Source organism: Accipiter gentilis, chromosome 8 (genome assembly GCF_929443795.1).
Source record: "Accipiter gentilis chromosome 8, bAccGen1.1, whole genome shotgun sequence".
NCBI classification, from domain to species: Eukaryota; Metazoa; Chordata; class Aves; order Accipitriformes; family Accipitridae; genus Astur; species Astur gentilis.
The window spans coordinates 33029648-33054666 of record NC_064887.1 but is presented as its reverse complement, the minus strand read 5'-3'; the positions used below and the strand labels follow the sequence as shown (position 1 = coordinate 33054666).

General features: G+C 44.0%; 2 protein-coding genes across 13 annotated transcripts in view; one reads left to right on the top strand and one right to left on the bottom strand.

Moving 5' to 3' along the window:
- TNN (tenascin N) overlaps positions 1–24508 on the bottom strand; it is a 36533-nt gene extending 12025 nt beyond the window's left edge. For 7 of the 12 annotated variants that reach the window (XR_007507041.1, XM_049808546.1, XM_049808549.1 and 4 more), the window contains exons 1-9: positions 23910–24508; positions 23647–23831; positions 22102–22196; positions 12447–12902; positions 11084–11461; positions 7474–7737; positions 6393–6578; positions 5764–5853; positions 3499–3762 (exon numbers count right to left, since the gene is read on the bottom strand). Coding sequence is in view for 11 of the 12 variants with exons in the window: in XM_049808546.1 (XP_049664503.1) it covers positions 3499–3762; positions 5764–5853; positions 6393–6578; positions 7474–7737; positions 11084–11461; positions 12447–12858 (1594 nt within the window). In the remaining variant the exon portion in view is untranslated. Of the gene's footprint in view, positions 1–3498; positions 3763–5763; positions 5854–6392; positions 6579–7473; positions 7738–11083; positions 11462–12446; positions 12903–19007; positions 19121–22101; positions 22197–23646; positions 23864–23909 lie in introns of all 12 variants that reach the window. The other 5 variants (XM_049808547.1, XM_049808551.1, XM_049808552.1 and 2 more) reach the window with 5 other exon arrangements.
- MRPS14 (mitochondrial ribosomal protein S14) lies at positions 21786–25018 on the top strand. Its single transcript, XM_049808568.1, has 3 exons — positions 21786–21895; positions 22318–22476; positions 24519–25018. The coding sequence occupies exons 1-3, from the start codon at positions 21851–21853 to the stop codon at positions 24699–24701; spliced, it is 387 nt and encodes a 128-aa protein (XP_049664525.1). The 5' UTR covers positions 21786–21850; the 3' UTR covers positions 24702–25018.
- The last annotated feature ends 1 nt before the right edge of the window (position 25019 follows it).

The following is a 25019-nucleotide window of genomic DNA, read 5'->3' as shown; positions in this document are numbered from 1 at the left end:
CAAGTTTTATAGGCAGAGGTAGTATGTTTTATTAGACTATCAAATATATTTGGGAAAACAGATGAGCTTTGGGAAACGACTCTATGCCCAAAGACCTAAAAAGGGCTTGCGTGTCCAAAAGCTTGCTTGGTTTTTACTCCAGCGCAAACTGGTAAATCTAATAGAAGTTTTACCTTTCGCTATAAACTGTGTTTTGATAATTGTCGTGGTTTAACCCCAGCCAGCAACTAAGCACCACGCAGCCGCTCACTCACTCCCCCCCCACCCAGTGGGATGGGGGAGAAAATCAGGAAAAGAAGCAAAACCGGTGGGTTGAGATAAAGATAAGAACAGTTTAATAGAACAGAAAGGAAGAAACTAATAATGATAACACTAATAAAATGACAACATCAATAATAAAAGGATTGGAATGTACAAATGATGCACAGGGCAATTGCTCACCACCCGCCGACCGACACCCAGCTCGTCTCCGAGCGGCGATTCCCCACCCCCACTTCCCAGCTCCTATACTGGATGTGACGTCCCATGGTATGGACTACCCTGCTGGCCAGTTTGGGTCAGGTGCCCCGGCTGTGTCCTGTGCCAACTTCTTGTGCCCCTCCAGCTTTCTCACTGGCTGGGCATGAGAAGCTGAAAAATCCTTGACTTTACACTAAACACTACTGAGCAACAACTGAAAACATCAGTGTTATCAACATGCTTCGCATACTGAACTCAAAACACAGCACCGTACCAGCTACTAGGAAGAGTTAACTCTATCCCAGCTGAAGCCAGGACAATCATGCAGTGTAAATAACTGACACTTAAGCAAGTCCTATTAGATATCACCATTTGTGGAGCCAAATCATTTTGTACTGTTGGATACAGGGCAAGGTAGATAAAACTGCTTGCTGGTGCTAGGTGCTAACTGCTTGCAAGTCCTGCCATTCTTGACACATTGGTAAACACACTTGCATGTCAGTGCCAAGGTGGCCGAGCCTTGGCAGGGCCAGTGAGCCCTCTGCTCCTGCACAGGGTGAGCTGGGCTGCTCATTTCTGTAGGAACAGTTAGGATTGAAGAACACTGGTTGTCCCAATGAGGCTACACTTACTCCTTCCCCTCAAGGGCCCTGCCAATTTCTTCCACTTCTCATTCTTTATTTCTTATCAAGGATGGGCCTGAACTACAAAGCTGGGAGGTGCCCAATTCTGAGGTATTTCAGCTGGGGTCTAGGTCTCCTCCTTACAGCTGCAACAACTAGGCTTTTTGTTGGGGAGGGACAAAAGCACAGCCAACCCTGCACAGGCAGAGAGGAAAGCCCATGCAGAATATGGTGTTACTGTATTTTGCTTTCTGAAGATCACAGTCTCTTGCCTGGGTTGCTCTGGGAATTAACCCAAAATCCAAATCACCTGCTCAGAATCTCCATCTGAAATGCAGCTCTCCTGGAACAAGATTATTTCTTACCAAAGCAAAACTTCCTACCTGTCACAGCTCTGATGTCTGCTGGGCTCCCCTCTCTGCCCAGAGGCCAGTGGCATACTTTTTGCTTGGCTTCAGTCCTGTCAGAGCAGTGATGCTCTTGCCCTTCCCCGCCTCCACGCCCTTTGCGTCCCCATCAGTTGTGTTGTATCTCACCAAGTACCTGTCTCTCAGATGCCAGACCCCACCCCAAGAGATTGTGACTATGTCTTCTGTCAGCCATCTGGCCACTACATGGACACTAGACTGGCAATGTTTTCAGAGAAGGTTTGAAGGTGAAGAACCAGGCAATAGCACTAGTAAGGACTATGTTCACATTTTCCACTAGAAAAAAGCCACTTTCAATCTCCTCCTGTTATTACAACCATTCCCCTGCCCTTTTCACAGATGGAAACATGAGGCTAGATTTCATGAGCTTCAAGTCACTATCACAACACAGCCTGCAGGTACATGGCCCTTTGAGGACAGCCCAACAGCATGTAACCTTTACACAGAGCATGTTTGTTTGGTTTTTTGGTGTTTTTTTTCTTCACTGAACTGCTAAATACATCTTAGCAGCCTGAGCAATGAAGGACTTGCCGATGCCTCTCAAATTATTGGAGCAGCATTTCTTATTCTGGCTTATTCTGCTGCAGGCTCTAAACTCCAGGGTACAAATGCACAACCACCTAACAGCCACACTGTAATTTACCACACACCAGCTTAGCTGCACTATGATTTACCACACATTAGCTACAGTAAGAGTTGTGATTTTCCACCCATGTGTACTAATCTCACCCCTTTTGTGAGATGAAAATACATTACTTCTCATTTTAATGAAAGATGCTGAGGCTCATTTGTGTCACCCTGGAGTGGTGCACACTGGGAACATGCATTTGAATAATCACAGCTCAGCTAATTAGCAGTATCAGATGCTCACCTGTGGCAAAAAAAAAAATCAAGTGAATCGTTTTCTTTTGTGATATGAAAATCAAGTAATATGAAAATCAAGTTTGCTCTTTAGTTATAATTGCACTGCAGCTGGCTATGAGCTGTGCCTGTATGCATATGCAGTGCATTTAACTCCTTAACTCCCTGGGTGGTCCAGGAGCTTCCCAGCCAGTCACCTGATTCAGTAAGAACATGGGCTGGCTTGAGACAATGCACCACCTTGAAAGCAGGTGATTGACTGATCTTCATAATTAAGCATTTGACTGATCCTTACTGAGAGAACTTCAGACAGTCCTACAAATTCCCTGAGGCAGCTCCCGTTGTGTCTAGTCCGATTTACACGCTTAAATTTGTTTGGTGGTTAACATCCCAAGTGGAGCATCCCAAACACTCCCCTAGGTAATTTCTGCTGTAGAAGTGCAGATTGCACATAGATAAGACATTTGTAAATAGTCAGTAGAAACTGCTCCTGTACACACAGCCATGTTGGACCATGGCTAGCTGGATTATAAGCACTGGGCAAAACAGTGGTTCAAGCAGTTTCCTAATCTAGCTGCAGACACTGCTGCAAGCACCCTTCCAATGGAGACTCCCTGTCACCAAGGCACAGTGACCAAACGTCCTATTTGGGAGATTTGATTCCCCACGTGATTCTTAATTTATGCCATGATCCAAATAAATTTGTTTTTCCTTTTTAACAAACACTCTGTCATGACTACCTGTGCAAAATGTGTGAGCCCCCTGTCCTGTTGGGAAAGGCCACAACAGTCATCCAAAGAAAAGCTTGGAGGTGGTTTATGACATTTTAAAAGCAAGGCACAAATTACATGTTCCAGTCATGAGGCTTTAGTTTTGGTTGTGTTTCATTGTTCTCTGTACCAATAGTAACTGGTGCCTTGCCATAGGGTCTGCCCACAACAGGACTCAAAACAGAGTCTTCAAGTTGAGCTGGAGACCTGTTCAGCCACACTAGGAAGAATGACATGACTGTTTTGCCTCACTAAAAACCTATGCAAAACAGGAGAAGCTTTACTAAAATAAGTGAAATTGATGAAGGAGTTTGAAATTCAAACTCAGCTCCCTCCACTGCTGCTGCTACAACTTACCTGTCACAGCTCTGATGCTTGCCGTCTTGCTCTGCTGGGGTCCCTTCTCTGCCCAGATGTGGATGACATATTCCATGCCTGGCTTCAGATCCAGTAAGGTGATGATGTCATTTTCACTCCCCACCTCTATCTCCTTAATATCCCCATCAGCTGAGGTGTATCTCACCATGTACCTGTCTATGGGAGCCTCAACTTTACTCCACGAGACAGTGGCTGTATCTTCTGTCACTCGGTCAGTTGCCACATTGGTTGGACTATCAACTCCTGAGAGAACACGTCAGAGTGCAGAATTAGGAAACTTCAGCTGAATTAAACCACTACAATACCTGTCATAACATGTGCACATTTCCTTCATTTTTGCTTTGTGGCTTCGGCCAGTTAAAACACAGTCACCTAGGTTCCCCCCTACAGCCCCTCGAGAAAGAAAGGCATCCATGAGAAACCAGCATGGTCAGAGTGGGGAGAAAGCAGGACTGTTCTACCATTTAGATGAAACCTTGCATCTTTTTCTGCAGGAAGAGCTTGCAGGTTACCTGCCTCACCTTCCATGGGTACCAACTTGAGCGTTGCCTTCTTGCTTGCCCTCCTCACAGCACCAAGTATAGTCCCCATCCTTTCTCTGCCTATGGTATCAGCCGTTTGTTGCTCCTCCCTTTCTGCCTACCCTGCAGACCTGTCTCTCAGACACCCCCAAGGCTTCTGCTATTTTAGGTGATGAATCAGAATTTAGTGGTAGCTCTTGCAATAGCTGGTATTTGTCTTAGTTGCAGCTCCTAAATTCCAGGGGTTACATAAGAATATGAGCAAGATTAGTCATTGTGCATCTTTTCCCCCCCCCCCCCCCCTTTTTAAGAAGTTCTGCAGCCCCCATGTGTTTTCAAGCTGTTCTTCACAGACAAGGCAAGGGTGTTCCAAATAATCAGAATCTACACAGGTCAGAAGAGCAGCCTTACAATGGCAGTACGGAGGTTGTAGGTTTTGTTGTTTTAAATCAATTTTCTTTTAAAGGAATAATTTACAAGAGGATTTACATTACATCAGGAATGTCAGGCCTGATTTGGGATTTTTCAGTCTTTGGATGCAGCATGCCTATGCTTTTGTAAGAGAGCTAAATTTCAGAGTTTCCGGAATCTTGCAGGTAGAATGAGAGTTCAAAATTTTTCCAAGTTCTCTTTTGCAATATAATAGCTCAAAAATATTCTGCTGCCTTTTTTTTTTTTTTTTTTAAGAGCTTGAAGCATTAATGAACCAACAGGGTTTCCAGATCTGCTTTAATATTCAGGTCTGGAATGGCTAGGCTGCCAGTTACAGGAAAAATAAGGCAAGTAACAATAGAACCTGCCAGGCCTTCTGAGTTGTACTGAGCACACAGTCGGAGCAGAAGTCAGCTTAAAGATGCTTCTGTGCTCTCCTCATGGTGGAGATGATTACTACATCTGACTCGGGCTCCGTTACAAGATGAAGCAGTCCAAAGCATCAACTTCTAAGGGCCAGCAAGTAGCGGAAGCCTCTTCAGTCATTTCACACGTAAGAGGCAAAGACTCAGGCTACTACAGAAATGCCAGGTCTGTGAGGCTGTGCAACCCACTGGACAAGCACAGCTTCACCTCCATGGGTGTATCAGACCACACAGCAGGCTGGGACTATAGTCCCCAGTGGAAATGCAGGCCTGGCAACGGTGTGCTAATCTGCACCTCAGTCCAACTGTTCTGTTCTGTCTGGTGACCAGAAAAATAATGGTGGAGCCAGGCAATACAGGAAGGAAGAAGAACTTATCCTCTTCCTTATTGCTGCTGGGCTCAGAGATCAGAAAAATCAGCACCACCAGCTGCCCAGAAGATCCATAAAGAAGGGCCATATCCAGACCACAAATCATGTGTGATAGGTTTAACCAAGGTCATCCTGTCAATGATCTAGTTAGGCAAGTCATGAACCAGCAAACTTTGAGTTACTGCTGGACATAGCTCTGAGCTCGTTTGAGGGTTGTTATTACATACAGAGACCAGCTTACTATGCTTATCCTGTGTCTGGCTGGAGCCGTTAGTCAAGTTAAGGGTGAAGTTACTGTAGGTTTAAAACCAAGGCAAAAGACTGAGCTAGGGCTAGGTTTAGCGTTTAATATACAGTGTAGACAAGCTTAAACAAGATATAAGCAGACCTGGCTGCAGGTCATACATGAAGTGCACCTTTTGTGCTGCGATCTTGACAGATCTGTCCCCAAACCCTGTAGTAACATCACTATCATAAAAGGAACTTTCCACGTACCAGTCCGACCACTCACTGAGGAGGGTTTTCCCTCTGTATCGTCTTTCATGGGTATGACAGTGACCTCGTACTCTGTGCCAGGTTTCAGGCCTACAAAGAGCAAAAGGAAGCATCACCAACAATGAGGGAAGACATAATTTTTCTTAAAGAAAGCTATTTTTAGTCTCTCCAGTTCTAGGTTTGTAGCAGAGAGGAACTTAAAGTTTAGATTTCCATCTAACTTCCTTTTGTCTTGAGAATGCCTTGATAACACTTTTGGTCCAGGCTTGCCCTTAGGGCATACATTGACTACAGTAAGCGGGGATTTCCAAAACATCAGTCTTACCAGCTCTGAAACAGAAGAATATACTTCATTCCTAACAAGAACAGAATTAAAGCTGAATAAATATACCTTGTAACTTGCTATCCACAGGCTATAGAAGCTTTCTCCCTGTGGAGACATCCACCATTATGGGATAGGGGAACCCCAATAGATCTCACCCTGGCCTACAGCAGGCACAAGGTAGGTGAAGGAAAACTGGAGATCCACACATGAGAGAAGAATCCTCTCAGGACTATGGTCTGACCATCAATTGCTCCTGCCACTTCTCCCTGCCCTTGCCCAGTTTGGAATACCCACAAGTACTCACCAGTCATGACGTGTCTGCTCTTAGGTTCATTGCTTTTGGGCACCATGACCTGCTTCTCATCCATCCCCACCAGGGATCTGAACTTCAGCTTGTAATAATCCACATCTGTTCGTGGGTTCTCCCACTCCACTTCTAGGGAGTGCTCCATCTCCTCTGTCACCCAGATGGCACTGAGTGCAGACAGGACTGGGAAGGACAGCAGAGGACCGTGAGGAAGCAGCATCAGCATGAAAAGGTAAATGTAAGATAGGAAGTTGCTAAACAGTCCTCCTCCCTGCCCAGTCACCTGCTCTGAGACCCAAGACATTTTCGTCAGCCAAACTGAAGAGTTAAGCAAGAACAGTACAACCATTATTTCAACAAGCTTCATTTTATCCATGGTAACACTCCAACTCAAGAGTTGTCTGGCTCTCAGCGCCCACCTGTTGTGCTAGAAGCAAGAAAAATGTCAAAATGACCAAACTTTTCACTGTTTTTGCCAAGTGCAGACAGATAGCATAATATCAGCTGCTAACAAACTGAAATTTCAGCTCTCGAGAGCCTGCTTCAAATATGCAGTCTTTCCACACTCAACCTCCTAACCTCAGTAGCATCAGGCTCATTCAGTCGTGGGAAAAGACTATGAGGAAAACTCATTGATGCAGACATATGTGGCAAATTAGTACCTAGGAATGACATCCTGCCTACTTTAAAGTCCCTTCTGCATCCAGTCAAACAGTGCATTATTCTAATAACATGCTGGCTTTATCGTGCATGCTTCCATTCCTGTTTCTTGCAGCAGGCAACATTACAGATTCCCTGGAACTCAGGTGTGTCAATGCAAGTCGGATTTGGACAAGATAAAGTGAAAGAGAGGAAATTTGCAATACATTCAGTCCTAATGATACGTATCTGGGAACAGATTCTCCAGAAAAGAACAATGACAGAAAACTGCAACTGAGGCTGGGAAGAGAAAGTGCTCTCCAGCACTCAGAGAGGATGTTACAAACCTGCAAAGCCAAACAATTCACTCCACCTGTTTGAATCTAACTTTAAAGATCTATGGCTTCTGACTCGGAAGAAAAATGCTGCCTGCTCCTACCTGTACTTGCTTCTAGATACTTGGGCTCACTGGCAATCCCCTTCTTCACATGATGAAGCGTGACATTGTACATGGTGCCAGGGTAGACACCCACAATTTCATAGCTGAGCTGCTCTTTGGGCACGTGGACTTGTTTCACCAATGTCTCATACCCTACTGGGTAATAGCTAACAAGGTAATTATCTACATCAATCATTGGATCCCAGCTGACAGCCAGAGAGTTCTCTGTGGAGTTCAGTAGCTGCAGGTTCTGAGGAGCAAGCACTAGAAGAGAAATGAAGAAAAACACTGCAATGAGGATGATGTCTTGTCACATGGCCAAGCAAGAAGTTTTTTCAAACCTATTTTGAATACAAGGAAAGCACAGAACTGGAACTCCCAGTCTGTAGTCATCTTGGATTTGTCCAGTTCCTTCTGCTCAACAGCATATCATTAAATACAAATGAATACTGCAGCCAGTAACAAATACAGTAATTTCCTGGATGACTCTTTCCAGCCTCTAAACCCACACTGGCATGAGGAAAACTCTCTCATAAAGCTGTCCCTTCCAATGCCTCTAGGAAGAGAAAGACAAGCCAAAACCTTCTTTTTGTTTCACTGTCAAGAGTTATTTCAAAATCTCAGCTGGTCCCCAAAACTGGGGAACACAGCTTCTCCATAGCAGAGGTAAAAAACTGAGCCTTTATACTGATGGAAACTTACACTTGGTGCCTGGCAGAGACCTGGGCAAATCTGCCACACATAATAAATTTCAGGACACCAACAGTGCCTTAACCATTTTGCCACAAGACAGAAAGCTCATCAGTGTCTTGAAGCAGCCCTTAAGAGCAGTCAATGTAGAACATCCATCAGAAAGTTTGCCTGATTTTAATTATAAGTAAGCACATCATAAACTGATCAAAGCATCTACCAACTGTATTTCATTAGCAAGGCACTAACCGATAGCAACAAAATATATAGCAAGTGCCTGTAAAAAGGCATGTGTCAGCAACATTAGGTCAGATAGCATCATGAGTTTCTTCTCACTTGAAAAGCAGCATTCATTTCCTTGTGTAATTCACAGCTCTCATGAAATTCCACCCTCAATATGTGCATGCCATTGCTTTTGATGAAAACTTTGTACAAAATGTGAGAACATTCATCCTGCCTCTCCTTGTGATATAGAAGCTGGATTTGAATAATCCAGCTTTGCAGTAAAATAATAAAGAACCTAAATACATACAATGTGGTTTATGCCTTGTCTAAGCGTAGTTCAGAGAGCATTGTCTCTGCCTCTCTGAGGAGGAGAGATGTGGCATAAGAAACCAGAATCAACTGTTTAGGACAATGCCTAGGACAGTTTGTGTTTCCAAGCAGGACATTTTGATGAGGGGTTCCTGCCAAGGCAGTGACTCTCTAGCCCAGGGGAATCTATTTTTGCAACATGTTTTTTTGCTCTGCCCTGAGATGCACCAGAGCCACCTTCTCCAGCCTACATGACAAACCCAAGCACTTCAGGACTTGACAAAAATGCTCCTGGTCAGAGCCGGGGGTGTGAAGGGGAAGGAGGCACTGCCTGGACTTGGTAACCCTTGAAAACCTCCTCCTCTTGTGCTCCAACAGCAGAGGACCTCGTAGCCTGAAGCAAAAGGGGTCATCACAGGCACGGCACTAATTGCCGAGGTGAATTAGGAGGATGGGTGGTTGTGGGCTGTGCCAGAGTCCATCTTGTGTTCCGCTTGCTCTCGTCAATCTCTCTTCATCAGGCAGCTTCTCCTCAGGAAGGAGGAAACGAGCAGCACATGTATAGATCCAGCGCTGGGCCAAGAGCTCACACGGGGGATTGTTGGGAGCCCTGGCTCCCCTGGGAACAGCAAAGAGTCCCTCTTTATTTTCTGTTCCAATTTTCTTTGTGCATCAGCACAAAGACTTCCTGGTTAAATGAATATTGTGCTGAGATACCAAAAAAACGTTTTGTGGATAATTTTGTTTTAAACTGCTGGCTTATTAATCTTCAGATACCCCACAGTGCTATTTTGAAGTGCCAGTAAACAAAGTCCAGAAAGAGCACAGGCCAATATCTGCTGTTCAGTGTGTCTTTGTCCTCTATTTCTCCTTCAGGAGAAATTGCAAGACATTAATTATACTGTTGCATGTCTGATGGTAACTTCTAGACATTCAGACATTCCAGTTGCTATGGCAATATACAACAAAATATGTCATTTCATGATCTGAGTTACATAAAAAAAGAATAAGAATAATAATAATGATAAATAAATAAAAACGGTGCTCAGTATAAATCTCCTAGGATGCAGATATCTAACCCAAATTGGAACAGAAAAGGCAACTTGACATCTATGGGAGAGGAGCGCTTGGCTACAGATGCTGAGACGGGAACCATTTGCCTTTGGACTTAAAAGTTTTTAAGCAGGCATGGAGGTGTAGCGCTCAGAAACAACAGCAAAATGGATTGTGCTATAGGCATTAACTCTGCAGTGCTTGCTCACTCAGAGAACAGAGACCACTTTCACAGCCTGTAAAAGAGCTGCAGGTGTTGTATAAAGGAAGAGGATCCAAGGCTGGCTGGGCAACATTTCTATGGGAGAATTGTTTCTGCTCTGGGAGAAACTCTTCTGCTTGCCACCCCTGTAAAGGTGCTGCCTCCTGAGCAGCAAATCCCAGTCTACTGACAGAAGAGAAGAGTGCTGGAGCCACAGAGAAACATCTCTGGATAGTGTGGAAGGGGTAGGAAAAGTGAAGTTTTGACACAGAGTTCTTGTTTGGATGAAGAATTTGAGCAAATAATCTACTAAATAAAAGGTGAGCCTCTAAGCAGATAGATCAAGCCTGAGATGTGAGGGATGATCCAGAGCAGAAAAGACCTGTGAGTAAGGTCACTGCAAGCCCTTACTGAGCAATACCTGGTGCTTGGTGTGTGACTGTTACCTAGTTCTCCTTCATGAGGAACCATGAAAGATTAGACCAAGAGTGATGTGCTGAGAAGGAAAGGCGGCTTCCAGGGTAAAAGGCTGAGTGCTGAAGCCTAGAGTATCAACATGTGGTTATAGGGACGTTATAGGTTTCTCAGAATTAAGCAGAAACTGCTGGACACACACCTCAAGATCAGCTCAGTCAGGTCTTTAGGCAAATCCTACTGCCTTGTAACAAAGCAGGATAAGGGAGAATTTCCCAAAGACCTCACTTCAAAGGGAGGTTATTGAAAGGATTTGTCTCACAGTTTTTATCAAATCAACTACCTTATCCGCAAGCAGTGCACACTGCAGCAAACATGATTTTACCTTCTATTGTCTCATTTGTATGTCAAGAAACAGACTGTGGCTCCCTAAGTCTCCATACCCATTTTTGCTCTCTCCTTCAGCTGCTACACACAGGCTTGTACTAACACTACCTTTAACTGTGTTTCCACCTTTCCCCAACTCAGAAATGTTTTCCAGGCAATTCTTCAAGACAAGGACCAGTCAGGAACCCCTAGCCCAGCAGGAATTCTGAGAGGAACATGGTGACCCCAGGCTTTGCTTACCTACAGGATTAACCAAATGTTTATGGGAGGTTGAGAGGGAAACTCAGATTGAAAGAAATAAGGGAGAAATAACTCACAGGCATGTCTTACCCTGGGAACAGTCAAGGCCAAAGAAGCCGTCGTGGCAGTAGCACTCTCCTGTGTCACAGAACCCATTGCCACTGCAGTCTTCGGGACATCGTTTCTCACTGCAGTCCTCTCCGATGAACTCCTCGTAGCACTGGCAGACCCCTTTGGCTGTGTCACAGATCCCATTGCCGCTGCAGTTCTCAGGACAGAGCTGGTGGCTGCAGTCCTCACCAAAGTAAGGCTCATCACAGATACACTTCCCGCTGTCACAGCGCCCATGGCCGCTGCAGTGGCTGGGGCAGGTGGGGTGGGAGCAGTCACTGCCCTCCCAGCCCTCGGCACACTTACAGCTGCAAGTCTCATAGAGGAAAGTCCCATGGCTGCTGCAATGTGAGATACCTGGCCAGAGCAGTACCAGGATACACAGCAGCAAGTGTGACACACAGATAAGAGAAAATAGAAAAAGAAATTAAAAATTAGGAACATAGCAATGGACAGATAGTGCAAAGGTGTGTTCAAGGTCATTAAAGGGAAAGCATAAATATCACTGGAATATATGGGCTGAAAAAGACCTGAAGACATCACCTCGTCCATCTGCCCCAGGTCCAAGGAAGGACCAGCTCTACCCTTGGCTTTCACAACACATTTGACTGTAGTCAGCAGGAATGCAGATTCCATGACCACCCCAAAGAGTCAATTAGAAAACTTTTCACAGACTCTAACCTGAATCTTCCTGGCTGTAATTTAAGCTCACCATTTCTCACCACAGTTGTTATAAAGATGGAGAGCACATTATTCTCATCTGCTATACACCTGTATTTTTCATGTAAGCAAAGACAGCACTTCTTCCTGTCTCCATTCCCCAAACAACATTGTTAAATCTTTTCTTAGAGGCCAAGCAGTGTAAAACTTTCATCACAGGCAAGACCAGTGGCCACCACAAAACATCATCATCATAAACTCTGCTCTTTAGTCAGTTATCAAGGAGGAACTAGACAAATTCTCAACAACTGCAAAATTCTGGAGGGAAAAATGAGAAAGGAAGAGACAGGACCAAGAAGTGCCTCCCCCATCTCTCACCTTCCCGCAGAAATTCCTCCACTGAATCCTTCCACCTATGTTAAACTCAGGAACTGTTCCCTTCCACTTCTGGGAGACACCTGGGGAGATTTCCCCTGTGCTGGTACCAGAAATGGTATGTACTACCACATTCTGGGACCTTCAGATTTCCTTTCACATCACAGAAACCAGAGCACCATCCCATTCATAGGACTCAAGCATTTCACTTGTGGAGAACCCCCATAACCTTGACAAATGGATTCCAGTCCCCAAATCTCTGCAGTAAATAGGCTGTGTCTGGGATGTAAGAACAACCATTACTTACCTTGGCTTCCCCCACAACATTTGTGAGGGCTGCAAACTTCTCTCAGCTCTGCCACTTCTTTCTCAAGCTTCTCTATCCTTTCAAACAGACCCTTAATGTGGGTCAAAGTTTCGCAGTCCCCTTTGGGTGCACGCACATGGATGTTGTGCCTAAAGATTATATTCTGCTCTTCGTTTTCCATGGCCTTGCCAGGGTCTAGCTGCACCCCGCTGTTGTCTTCATGCTGTAACGGATCTGCTTCCACCTTAATCTGAGAGGACATGGGCAGGTCAATCTTGTAGGAGTGGCTGAAGGATATTCTTTGACCATCGCTGGTGCAGTTGTGAGATGCAGGTTTTTGAACAGCAGATGTCTGAAGATCACAGCACAGCAATACTCCCATTGGGAAAGCAAGCCACCTCCAGAAATCCATCTGGTAGGCTTTCAGAGGCAGCACTGACCCCTCAAACAGCACAGCTGCTTTCAAGAAGAGGAAAAAAATATAAGAAGTGTGATCGTAAAGCTGGTTTACGTGATTTTGTAAAAGCCAAATTCTGTTTAGCCTTGATTCAGTACTAGGTTGGTCAGTACCTGGAAGAGTCACACTGGATGAGTTGGATACAACAGAGCTTCTAGACTGCCAGGCTAGGAGTTTAAAATTTGCATCTTTCAAGTGAGACTTAGTATCACGGTCCATTGCAATTATTAATTATGCCATAGCAATCCTCATTCCCCTGCAGTTACAGTAGACATTGTATAAGTCTCCCAGCTGTGATCTGGATTATTGATCATCTTTTTGGCTATAGTAATCTCCAGCAGCTTGCATGGTTTTCACCTAGAAGCTTGGTAACTGTGCTGATGCTGTGCGCATGAAAAATTCAGAGACCTGACATTCATCTTTTGGTCCGAGATGTTTGGGAGATAGTTTTGCTCACTTTACATGTATCATGCCATGAGATATCTTTCCCAGGACAGCTGCATTTCAGGCATGGGTAGAAATGTTTTCAGAAAGGTGTTGAAGGGGATGCCAAAAGTCAGTTTGTACAGGGACTATAAGCATAGAACACTTTCTCAAGGAAGGAGATCAGCTGGACCACAGAACAGGTGTCACTGGGAGGGAATAGACATGTCTGCATAGAGCTCCCACCCTCACACCCTTCTGCAGCACACTGTTAAACATCCCTTTCCTTCTCCCATCACTCACAGCCCATGGTTCTGTGAACGCACCTCATGTGCTGACCTGACCAAATGTCAGTCCCAGCCTTAGAGTCCCCATCTCTGCCTGCTGGACAGAGAGGAGGGGAGCCGAGTTTCTGCAGAGCTGAGGACATCTGCTCTGTAGAGGCAGGACTGAGATTCTCACCTGGCTTCACATGGGCTGCTGCTTACATCTCACAAAACCCTCACTTTGGGTACAACTGTCCTGACAGAGCTGAACCATCTGTCTTCAAGGTCTCATGTTGATTGTTTCTCATTTAGTCCACCACTTCAAGAAGGCCCTTCAGATTTAAATTACCAGGTTTTTGCCACTGGACTCAAATTATACATAAAATTAAAGCCATCATCGTCTTCTGATGTAGCTCATAGCCTACACCGTTATCTGAATAGGGGAGAATTAAAATATTTCCTCCATTTGAAACCAATACTTTGGCATTTTGTGTGCCTGAACACTGGATTCACTTGAGGGATTTCAAGTTTATTTTGCTTTGACTTAGTTATCTGATTTGTTATCTCAGCATTGGCAAGGTTCATTTAGAAGCTACTAGAGCAAATCTGTTAACACATGGAGTGAGAGGATGTGTTGTAAACCCATTTGTTTTCCTGTACTTTTATTTCAAAAACATTCCTTCTTTCCTACCCCACATAAATAAATAGGAAGAGCTTGTTTTCAGGGTGATTAAGTCTCAAAACGAAGACTTAAAAATAAATAAATAAATAAAATATTACTGTTTAACTGCATTGACATTTAGAGGTCAAAACTGAAGTCGAAACATTTAGTTTAAAGTCTTCAGGTAAAGTCTTTAACAGAAACAAAACTGTTCACTGTAAAAATTTTGTGCTGTCAACTAAGCAAGAATTTTGGACTGAAGAAATGAACACCTCAAGACAAGAATAACAGGAAGGAACAGAGCAAACATGGGTGGAAGGATAAAATGTAAAGTTAGAAACCTAAATTTATCAGTTGACTTATTCAATGTTACAAACTAAACTTTGGCATTAATGGTAGGTGTCAATCTGTACAGGAGGTGATACATACTTGGTTAAATACTTAGAATTTTATATCACAGGATGCAAATACAAAATGCCACCATATGCGACTTACTAAGCAGTCGTGTTATTCATTGCATAAGCAGAAGAAAAAACATTATTTAAGTGCTAAATTAGGTAATGCGATAACTAGAAAGCATTTGGTCAATATGTATCCATAGTGACAGCACATCTGAACTCAGTGCTGGCCCAGGTAATACTCTCTGAAGTTAACAGAGGACTCCACTCCTAAAGAATCATACTAAGTTTTCATCTCCTCAGCTATGTCCCTTATAATCACATTTCTGAAAGTCATACAATCCTGAGTTATGATGAAATTTAACTGTTTCTGTGAAGCATCCTTATATCTCCTAGATGTCTGCCAAAATTTGGAAATACCCCTACCATTAGATTTGTGCCCTACCATTGGCAGCACAGCTACAGGAAGGTGTCCTTCATGCTCAGAAACATGAAGCTTTGTTTGCTAAAAACCAAACAAAAAGCCACCACCATTGGAAATACATATTATACCTGCTTATACCTATACTGCAGGCCACTAATGCATCTCTCTTCAAGCAAAATCATCACTGACATCAACCAAAATAGGGTATGGATTTCAAGATTCAGTCTACAATTCATTCTACAATGAATACAATAAAATAAGGGAATTATCTCCGCTGCTTATTCCCAAGTAGCAATTTGTTTCATTGTGGGCGTTTTTTTCCCCTCCATTCAGCACTTATCTACATTTAACATTTGCAGTAAGAGATAATTTACATTTAACTTACAGTAAAGAAATGGAGGGGGGGAAAGTATGTGGCTCTGCAGAGGCAGGACTTCTTCCCTATCTCCATCTCCTGAGGTTTTGCAGATACCCATTTGTGACCAAAGATGCAGCTTTCTCACCCCGACCGAGCGGCTATTCTGTTTCCCAAGACTCCTCTCTCTCAAAGGGCCACAGAAACTAACTATACCTTTCTTCTGCTGCTGCTTTTCAAACTTCTGAAACAAATCGAATCATAAGAGATTGCTTCAAAGCTCTGAACAAATTTAATGTCCAAATTCTACGGATTCTCATCATAGTCTATTGCAGGAAACCCCAAAAGCTTTATTCTGTGGGGTTTATTTCCAAACCCCTGGACATGAGTCCCCCAAACCACCCCACCATCCCAAATAGGCACATGCACAAAATCTCTTCGCTCAGCACCAAGTGCTGAATAGCATTCTGGGTTGTAACATGATGTCATTACTAATTAGGGCTTCGTGGGAACCACAAATTGATCTCAGATTTTCCTGGTCTTAGAGATCATTCAGGAGGAAAAACTCCTAAATGTAAGCATTTCTGTCAAGCATAATGAAAGAGGACAGCTTTTTTGGCTTCCTCATCATGTAATAAAGAGATTTTCCCCTGCTGTTAAAAAGAGTGGGTTTAACTGATTCTTCATGGAGAATATCATGTCATACATATAACTGGCAATAATAGCAGACTAGGGCAAGGACTATTTTAGGAAAGAATGCCTAATAGTTAGATCTACTAGAATAGAATATTATCCTAAGGAAAGGGATGGAAGAAGCCCTGCTCACATCTTTCCAACCTTTGTAGAGGAAAGCATGGGATGATCAAAGCTGGAGATAACCTGCAGTATTTATGTGAAAGACTCCAATGATCTAACTCTGTAAGTCTTTTTCCATCCTACAGCTCAGTGTTTGAAGATTTGGGGTATAGGCCTTCACAGTATTATCTTCTGCTAGCACCCCATCAGCCATAGGAGATGCATGACTGGAAGCTGCTTCTGTCAAGGCAAGACCTGATAAAGACACAGATATAGATACTTCACAGGGTGCCACCCAGGCAACATGGAGATGGGATTGAGGAGAGGAAGGGGGACTTAAAGTCACAGGAAAAAGGAAAAGCAGGTCTAGGACAGCTCCAGACAGGTTGCAGAAGAGGAAGGAAGAATTCTAAGATCAAAGATTGAGAAATGGGGCAGAGTAGACTATGTACATATGCAAGCAGCAAGAGTTATACAACACAACGGTAGAAGCAACACACATTACAGTTGAAGACAAATAGCCAGAAGAAAAGGACATACAGTGAAAGGAGCCATGGGCTGAAACCTGAGCTTTCTAAGTACCAAGGGAGGGTAGACTGTGCGATTTTTTTTGAGCACAGCATTTTGCACACTAGGGCTAGAACAGAAGCTGCCAAGTTGTACCACAGTACTAGAGAAATGAGAGCTGGCAGTTTCCTAACTGCCAAGTTAGAAAATCAGCACGTTTAGCCATCCTAAAGCCAGGGGAGGTTTCTTGAGGAACATAAAAGGAATAACAAATATTAGAAGACATGTCAGAAAGTTCTTAGGAAGTTTACAGAAGGGCTCTGCTGATATCCAAACAGCCATCACTTACTTCAATTAACTCCCAAGAACAGCAGGAACAGACCTGTCTGACCAACACTAGGAAGGCAGCATTTAGGCTCAGGAGACACAAGCATTATCAGTGATCGATATTCATCATGCACTCTGCCCACAAATGGATGTTCACTGTAGAATGCTATACTGCTTAAAGCATGGAGATGACAATGTGGCAGCAGGGGAGCGTGTAGCAGCAGCCTGTGGAGAGAAGCAAACGCACCTGCAGAGGCACACGGCAAAGCTGTGTTCTCAGATACAGAAGCAGATGTAGCAGCACAGAAGCTGATAAACCAGCTCATCTCCAAGTAAGCTGGAATACAGTCACGCTCCTTACATCTTGCAACACTTTTAGCAGTAAAGAACACCACAAGTCAGCAGCACCAAAGAGCAGCACTCAGTCATTGAGGGCTACTATTTGGTGGCAGTCTGACAAAAATGAAGGGAGTGTCAAAACATGCATAAATGATGATACTACTCAGATGCTAAGAAGTCTAGCCCATTTTCCTTCTGCTTTACGTATTTTTCTCAGTTAAGCATTCAGCTGAGACAAACTACTAATTTTACAGACTTTCCATGAGTATAAATTAGTTTAACCAGTTGGATTGTTTGTCTTTATTTTTTGTGGTGAAACTATTCTACTGTACCAAATCTCATCTGCTTTAGAAAGCTCTGCATCAGACTTTATTTTCTCTGGTATTGGTCACAGAAGTCATTTGATGCAACTGCTGTAATAAGCTAGCCAGCATTCTATTTTCAATATTATGCAGTCTTCGTGCAATTAATGCAACCGATGACTGCCAATAAAAAAATGCAACGATTAATTTAGCAAGGTTGTTTCTTTTGCAAGCATCTACGTTTTTTTACTTCCAGACTGAATGAAACTTACCTAATGCTACGGAAGTTTGGTATGACTTGAAATAACAAATAGAAAAACAGAATTATAATCAGCCAGGTAGATACAGTGCTTTGAGATTCAACCTTATATTTACCTTTCCTTTCATGCTAATTCTTCTGCGATGTCTGGTAAGCAAGGTGTATTAACTATTCATATGTGAATGAAAGATTGCTTCTGAAATCCTACACACTCATTAGAAAGTGCAGAGAGGCTTAATATATTTGCACATTTGCTAGTTAGTATAAATATGCATTTTGTAACAAATGACCTAGCTCCCTTCTGTTAAATCATTAACTTCCATTTTAAGTCAGTCTTTCCAGAAGCAAATCTTTGTTCTGTTGCCTGCACAGCTCAAAAATTTTGCACTTCCTGTATTTGATCAACTTTACTTATGCAATGGATGACATTTTTATTATAAACAGTATAATCAATAAAGTACTTTTATTGTGAAAATAGTTATATATTTTATATGGTAAAGAACTTGTACTGGCTTCTACCACTGAGTCTGTGAAAAGGTGCACTAGAAGGCATAGGAAGAGTTTTTGGATGAGGAAGTACTGAACAATTACTGGGAGTGTTTGTTGCAATTATAAGATGTGTGATCGAATTCCAGTATGATCTCATGACAAAAGGAAGGGCTTTTAAAACAACTATTGTCACACAGAAATCAGAGCCTAAAATGGAAATTACTAGGAACAAGCATTCTAAAATAATTACCTTCTAGTTTAAATCCTAGCTCCACTAAATCCAAAGGCAAAACTCCCATTTACTTTGGTAGGTATGTGGTTTCATATGGTTGGAGGACACAACCTGGGAAAGCTTAAGCCTTTCAAAACAGAGTGACACTGAATACTACTATATGCTTTGCAATAACAATGCATGCCCATAATACAAGATTATTGATGTTTGTGTAAGGCTTTTAAAGCCTTAGAGGTTATCTGCTATAGGAAGTCAGAGAAAAACTGGCTGGGTTTTTCAGAACAAACAACAGGAACCTCAAAGGAAGTAAAAGTACTTTTCTCTTACCTTTCAAGTACTTTCAGCTGCCTGGTTCAGAGCCCTTCTGGTGCAGCCACCACTTACAAAGGTAATTTGAGCAAGCTGAAAGGTCACCAAATCCTCTCTTCTTCCCACTCTAGCTGCAAGACAGCAGCAGTCCCTACAGTGAATTTAAGTCCCCATGGGCCAGATGAAAGGAACCAATAGAGGCCTCGGGGTGTTTCCCTCCCTCAAACCACCTAAGGAGCACACTTGGTTTGGGAGCGATTCCCTTACTCAGTATCAGCCCTGCACACCAGCAGAAAGAATGATGTCCTATTCATTTTATGCTCTGCTTCTAGTCAAAAGCCAGAAAGTCTTTCCAACGCTGTAAATCTGGCAGCAAACATCCCAAAATTATCACTGAGACCCATGTATTGACAAGCACATTTGTAGTATCAATAATGTGAAATTCAGGTGGAGTAACGCAGAAAGTAAAAATAAAACACCTTTTAAAACCAGCAGTAGTTAAACACAATGCTGCCCTTGAGAACTTAAAGCAAATGATATGTTGTAGGCATTGTTAAGGTACCCACACGATTATTTTAACCACGTGCATTACTGAGCCCAGTTTTTAGCTAAGAAAACGTCTCAGATTCTGACCAGTTGCTTTGCTTTACTGCAACCAGAAGCTGTGCTGAGGGAGCTGAAGACAGCAGCAGCCTAAGGGCTATCAACATGCATCATTAGCCCTTCCCAATCTCAGTCGCTGCAACTGGGGAGTGAAGTCAAATATAGCATGCTTACCACACTGAACACTACAAATACCACTAACTTACACTGGGGCTCCATGCTTTCTCACTTAGTTTGTATTTTTTAAAGCTGTAAGCACCAAACACTCCGTCCTGGGCAGCCCTGTTACAGAAAGGGAAAGATAGTGCTGCAAGACAACACACACTGTCCCACCTCGACAGCTGGAAGAGTGCTGATTACACAGGTGATGCTATTGAGCAAGGGAGGGATTCAGCCCTGGCTGGAGAAATAGTTCCCCTTCCCACACTCACTGGTTCCTCGCCCATCTGGACCATCTAACAAACACAGAGAGACCAAGGGGAAGTGGAACAAAATGTAGAAACATATGCATGCTCTAACATCCAAATCCCCTTTGATCACATCCAGGTCCCTGCTTTATTTGCTCTGCTGATATTCTACAGATTGCTTTTACCAGCTGGCAAGCTGAAAAAATAGCAAGTTATAGACAATAATATCAGGGAACAAAGCTTGAAATTCTGTCTCCCTGCAAACACCAGAAACCTACTTCCAAGCCAGTTATGCATCAGTACACCACATCTCCAGGAAGCACAGTCACAAACAGCCTGAGTTTTGAACTGGATGCTCGCAGAAGGGTTGCAGCCCATAGGCTGAGCAGGCTGAGCCCTTTCTGCTGCCGCAGTTTCCCTCCACAGACAGACCCTCGCACAAGTTTAAGAGCAGCCTTTCAGCTTCTCCAAGTATGAAGGGAGCATAGAGTTGGGAAACAAGGCCAGTTACAAGCATCTCACCTCTCTGTCACTCATGAGACCCATCTAAAGCAAGGAGAAGTGAAAATAGCTATCCTCTACCCCAGTTTAATGCTCTGTGTAACAGGTATTAGTGGTTTCAGCTTGTCACATCCACAGGACAAAAACCGTCAGGGTAGTTAACACCTGGGTTGGCGAGGCAACCAGAAACTGAACAGGCTGGGGAGAATTAACCACTTCATCAGCACTAAAAATGGCCTCTTTCCACTGATTACCATCACCTGCACAATTAGCCTAGATGGGTAAGTTGCTGTGGAAGCTGTTGCTGCTGACTGCGGCATGGATAATAAAACTTGATCGCATTAGCCTGCTAGTCTGGCCACTTCTTCCAGATTACACCCACATACTTCAAGGACCAGTATAATATACTAGGCATCTAAGTAAAATGCCTGGCACATGGACAACAAACTGAGAGAGAATCCAGCTTCTTGCATGACTCTTTGGATGTAGCTAACAAGCCGATATGAATGGAAAATTCAATCAAAATGGTTAATTCAACATCAAAAACTTAATAGATGTTCTCCCTGAAATCAGGACATAGACTTATTGTAAACACTGTGTAAGCAAAGTCCCAGTCAGTAGAACAGGACAGTTTCTCTCACCAAACAACAGGGCAGCTAAGAACAACAGAAGCAGAATTTCCCATATATTTTTCAGTGTTCAGGTTTATGATTATTCAATTTTGTCTGTAAAATGCTGTAACTTATCCAAAATTCATGGGCTGAAAAATATGCAAAACGCTGATATAAATTTAGGAATAGTCCTAGGTGATGAGCAAGCCGACCAAGAAACTCTTAAGACACAAAACTAAAACCACATTTAGAAAGGAGCTGGCAGGTAATCTAGTACAGAGCAACGACGTGCATACAGGACAAATGTGCTTTTCTGGACAGAGACCCCACAACGTGGTGTGATGTCTCTGCATCACATTTTCTTGGTGGGACTCTTTTTCCTGTCATTTTTACAGACTTTCCTCCCCAACTAGGATCCTTTTGGTCCACCCAAAGTCGGATCCTGAGGTTTCTGTGGAAGTTGCCAGCTCCCTCTAATGACCGATGGTGCGACCGAGGCTGACACCGACACCGGGATATACCGCACAGCCCTCTCAACCACTTTGGGTTCTCCCCCCGCACCAAGGCACTGAAGCACAGTTTCACTGCAAAAGGACGGATGGGGAGAGCGAAGACCTGGCCGGCGTGGTGGAGACCGGGACCGGGACGCGAACCGGCGTCCCCACGAAGGAGGACGCTCGGAGAGCCCGGGACCCCGCCCCGGGCCTAGGCGCATGCGCGGTCGCGTCGCCCTGAGAAGATGGCGGCCTCCGCGATAGGCTGGGCGCTGCGGGCCGCTCGGCAGGTCAGCGCCGCTCCCTCCCTGCTTCCCTTTCGGGGCCCTGTCCCGCCCGGCCGAGGCCCCGGGGAGCGGGCAGGGGTCGGCGAGGCGGCTGCGGGGCTTATTAGGCCGCTGGGGGCGGCGGTGGCGGGCTCGGCCCCGCGTCAGCCCAAACTTGGCTTGAGCCCCGGGGTTCGCCGGCGGCGGGAACAACGCGGGTGTGGGCGTACCTTCGGGTTATTGGCGTCTGCCGTATCGCAAATTCCCTGCTGGCTTCCGTGAGCTAAGCTGGATCATACGTTACATTTCTTGGGCAGGAGCTGCACTGCGAGGAAGTAATTTGATAAAGTCTGACAAAAGAGACCTTGATGGGAATAAGTCATACTTGAGTTGGGCAGACTGCATGTGCAACAGGTGGGTATTATAAACCTAATTTTTTAAATTAGGTTCTCCCCTCACCCTGCACAAGGCAAGTGCGGAGTTACTACGTGGACTGGAGGATGCTGCGGGACGTCAAGAGAAGGAAGCTGGCGTACGAGTATGCAGACGAGAGGCTGCGGATCAACGCCATCCGGAAGAACACCATCCTTCCCAAGGAGCTGCAGGTACCGGGCGGCTGCCCTGCAGCTGTGCCCCAGCCTGGGCAGGGCACGAGTCCATGCGTGGCTCCTACTGCTGGGCCACAGTGGCCGCTTGACAGATCCGAGCAGCCATGCCAGGTCACGAATGCTTGCGTTTTCCGAACTCGGGAGCACAGCATCACATCATATCGTATAGTTACCACTAGCGCCCGGGCGTCTCCAGAGCCTCTGGCCTTTGGGGGTGTTCACAACAACGGCGTATTCGCCCAACTAGAGGTTGTGTGGGTTGGGTTGTGGGGTTTTTTTTTAAAATAGTGCTTCTCATGTAAGCACTATATGTAACACTACATACGATGACGTCTCATTTTTTTCCCACAGCTGTCACTAACATACATTTAGAAAGCTAGTTTCCTTATTTCTGATAATATGGGATACTACATGGTTAGTTTTATAGTTTCCTAAATAAACTTTAGGTTTTTTTGCTTATTTAAAAACCTGGAAGCCTGATCCAGCCAAAACCACTGGTTTGTTCAATGGGAAATACTTAATTTTACTCCTTGCCTGACCTACAAGCATGTAAAAGCTGCATCGGATCTGGGTGTTAGATCTGTTCTTAAAAATGCACATATTCACTGCCCTGCTCTCAGCCTTCCTTCCTAAGCATTAAAAACATTTGCAAATATTCCTGTATGTATTTGATCTGGCCATGGCTAGTTGTGGCGAGATCCTTTCACACTTACACATCCTGGGAGAAAAAGTGTATGAATCTGCTTTTATATATAAAATTTACCATTCTCTTGGCAAGTCTAGTTTATGTTGGATGGCCTTACAGAACAAAACAAAACAAACAAAAAAAGATTGCAACTCGCTTTGCTTTTGGTACTCCTCAGCTGCTTTTATCACCTTTTGAAGTCACTAAATTATAGCAGCAGTTAGAATGAAGAAAAAGACTCCGGTAAAGTAACTTTTTCCTCCCCTACAAAATCTTACTTGGGCTCCAAATTTAAAGTCTTAAAAAGTTACGAGTTTTCTCTGAAAGCATAGGCTACTTTATGAATAAAATAGGTCAAAAAAATACTCTAAGTGTTTGGCTGTGCTAGGTAGAGTGTATAGGTAGAGCTATATACACAGATAAGATGTGTGAGTGGACAAAACGGGTAACTGAAGTATGTTCTGAAGATAAGTCCTACTGACCTTGCTGTTACTGAAGTTGAAAGTCACATTGCTGCTCTCTTGATGCTGTCTTCCTTTGAAGGCAAACATCCCTTTAGAAGATAGCCGTACACTATTGCTTTTCAGCACTCCGAGAGCATAATGGGAGTTTTTGTAGTCCAGCCTCAGACCTTCCTTTTACCTCCAATTGTGACTTCCTACCATGACTGAACACAGGATTCTTTTGAGCCCTTCTGTCCTTTAGAAAATAATATATTAAGAATGCTGCAGTTAGGGATGCTTACCTAGCCTCAAGTGACTTCCTTTAGGCTGTATTTCCCTGCTGAGCTCACTTGTTCTTCTGAAATGCCATTTGCTGCTACCTGGTGCTTCCTGAAAACTGTTGAGCTGTCTTGTACGTAGAAAAGGTATTTCGTAAGCCTTCTCATTAGAACAGAGATACTTTGACTTGTCCTCCTCTGCTTGTAGCTCCTTCCAAAGTGTACTACATGAGATTCCTTTTACTGACATCAAAGCATATTACCTGGGAAGGCAGTTAATAAGGAACAGATTTAAGTTCAGCTCATCTTAAAGGACTAGCCCACCCTGCAACAAGGACAAAGCCTAGTGGATTTTGACTAACTATAATTACTGGCTTGAGGTTGTTAGTCTGTAATAAGGTTAACTTTGGGTCTCACGTGGATTTACATTCACTGTTAGGATGCCCAGAAAGAAAGGGTCAAATGAGGAAGACAGGCGCAAGTTCCCTATCAAATAGTAAAGCATACTTGTGAGGTGGTAGAGAAGCTTGTGGTGGTACCTACTCTACAGCTAGATTTTTGAGGTCTGGCAATAAGCTTCCTCAAAATCCTGGGGAACACAGATAAACTCTATGCTGTGGTCTTCTGTTTTAGGAAGTGGCTGATAAAGAGATCGCTGACTTGCCCCGGGACAGCTGCCCTGTGAGGATCCGAAATAGGTGTGTCCTGACATCCCGCCCTCGAGGGGTGAAGCGGCGTTGGAGGCTCAGCAGAATTGTTTTCCGCCATTTTGCTGACCATGCTCAGATGTCTGGGATACAGAGGGCTATGTGGTAGATCACCACATGGATATACACCCAAGCAGAAAACACAGATTCAGTTTGTGTGTTCAAGTAATTAAAAGCAAGACTGTCCTGTCTAGAAGTCCAGCATCAGTATCAAATTATTAAGGGAAGGATGAGAAGCCATGCTGATTCATTAAACTTACTGGATTGTGATTGGTATCAGCTGACAAGCAGCAGCATAACTCCACTAAACTGGTCTGCATGTGAGGTGGTTTTATTCTGACGGAAAATGTTCACTAACTGATGCTTGCAGAACTAAGCTGAGGTTTGTGATATGGGCAACATTAGAAATAAAGACATACAGCACAAG

What these genes read in the sequence shown, in the direction of transcription:
- MRPS14 (XM_049808568.1), top strand. Translation starts at nt 21,851, where the DNA reads ATGGCGGCCTCCGCGATAGGCTGGGCGCTGCGGGCCGCTCGGCAG. An exon ending in CGCTGCGGGCCGCTCGGCAG is followed by an intron (nt 21,896 to 22,317) that starts GTCAGCGCCGCT and finishes TTTTTAAATTAG; the next exon opens with GTTCTCCCCTCACCCTGCAC. An exon ending in TCCTTCCCAAGGAGCTGCAG is followed by an intron (nt 22,477 to 24,518) that starts GTACCGGGCGGC and finishes CTTCTGTTTTAG; the next exon opens with GAAGTGGCTGATAAAGAGAT.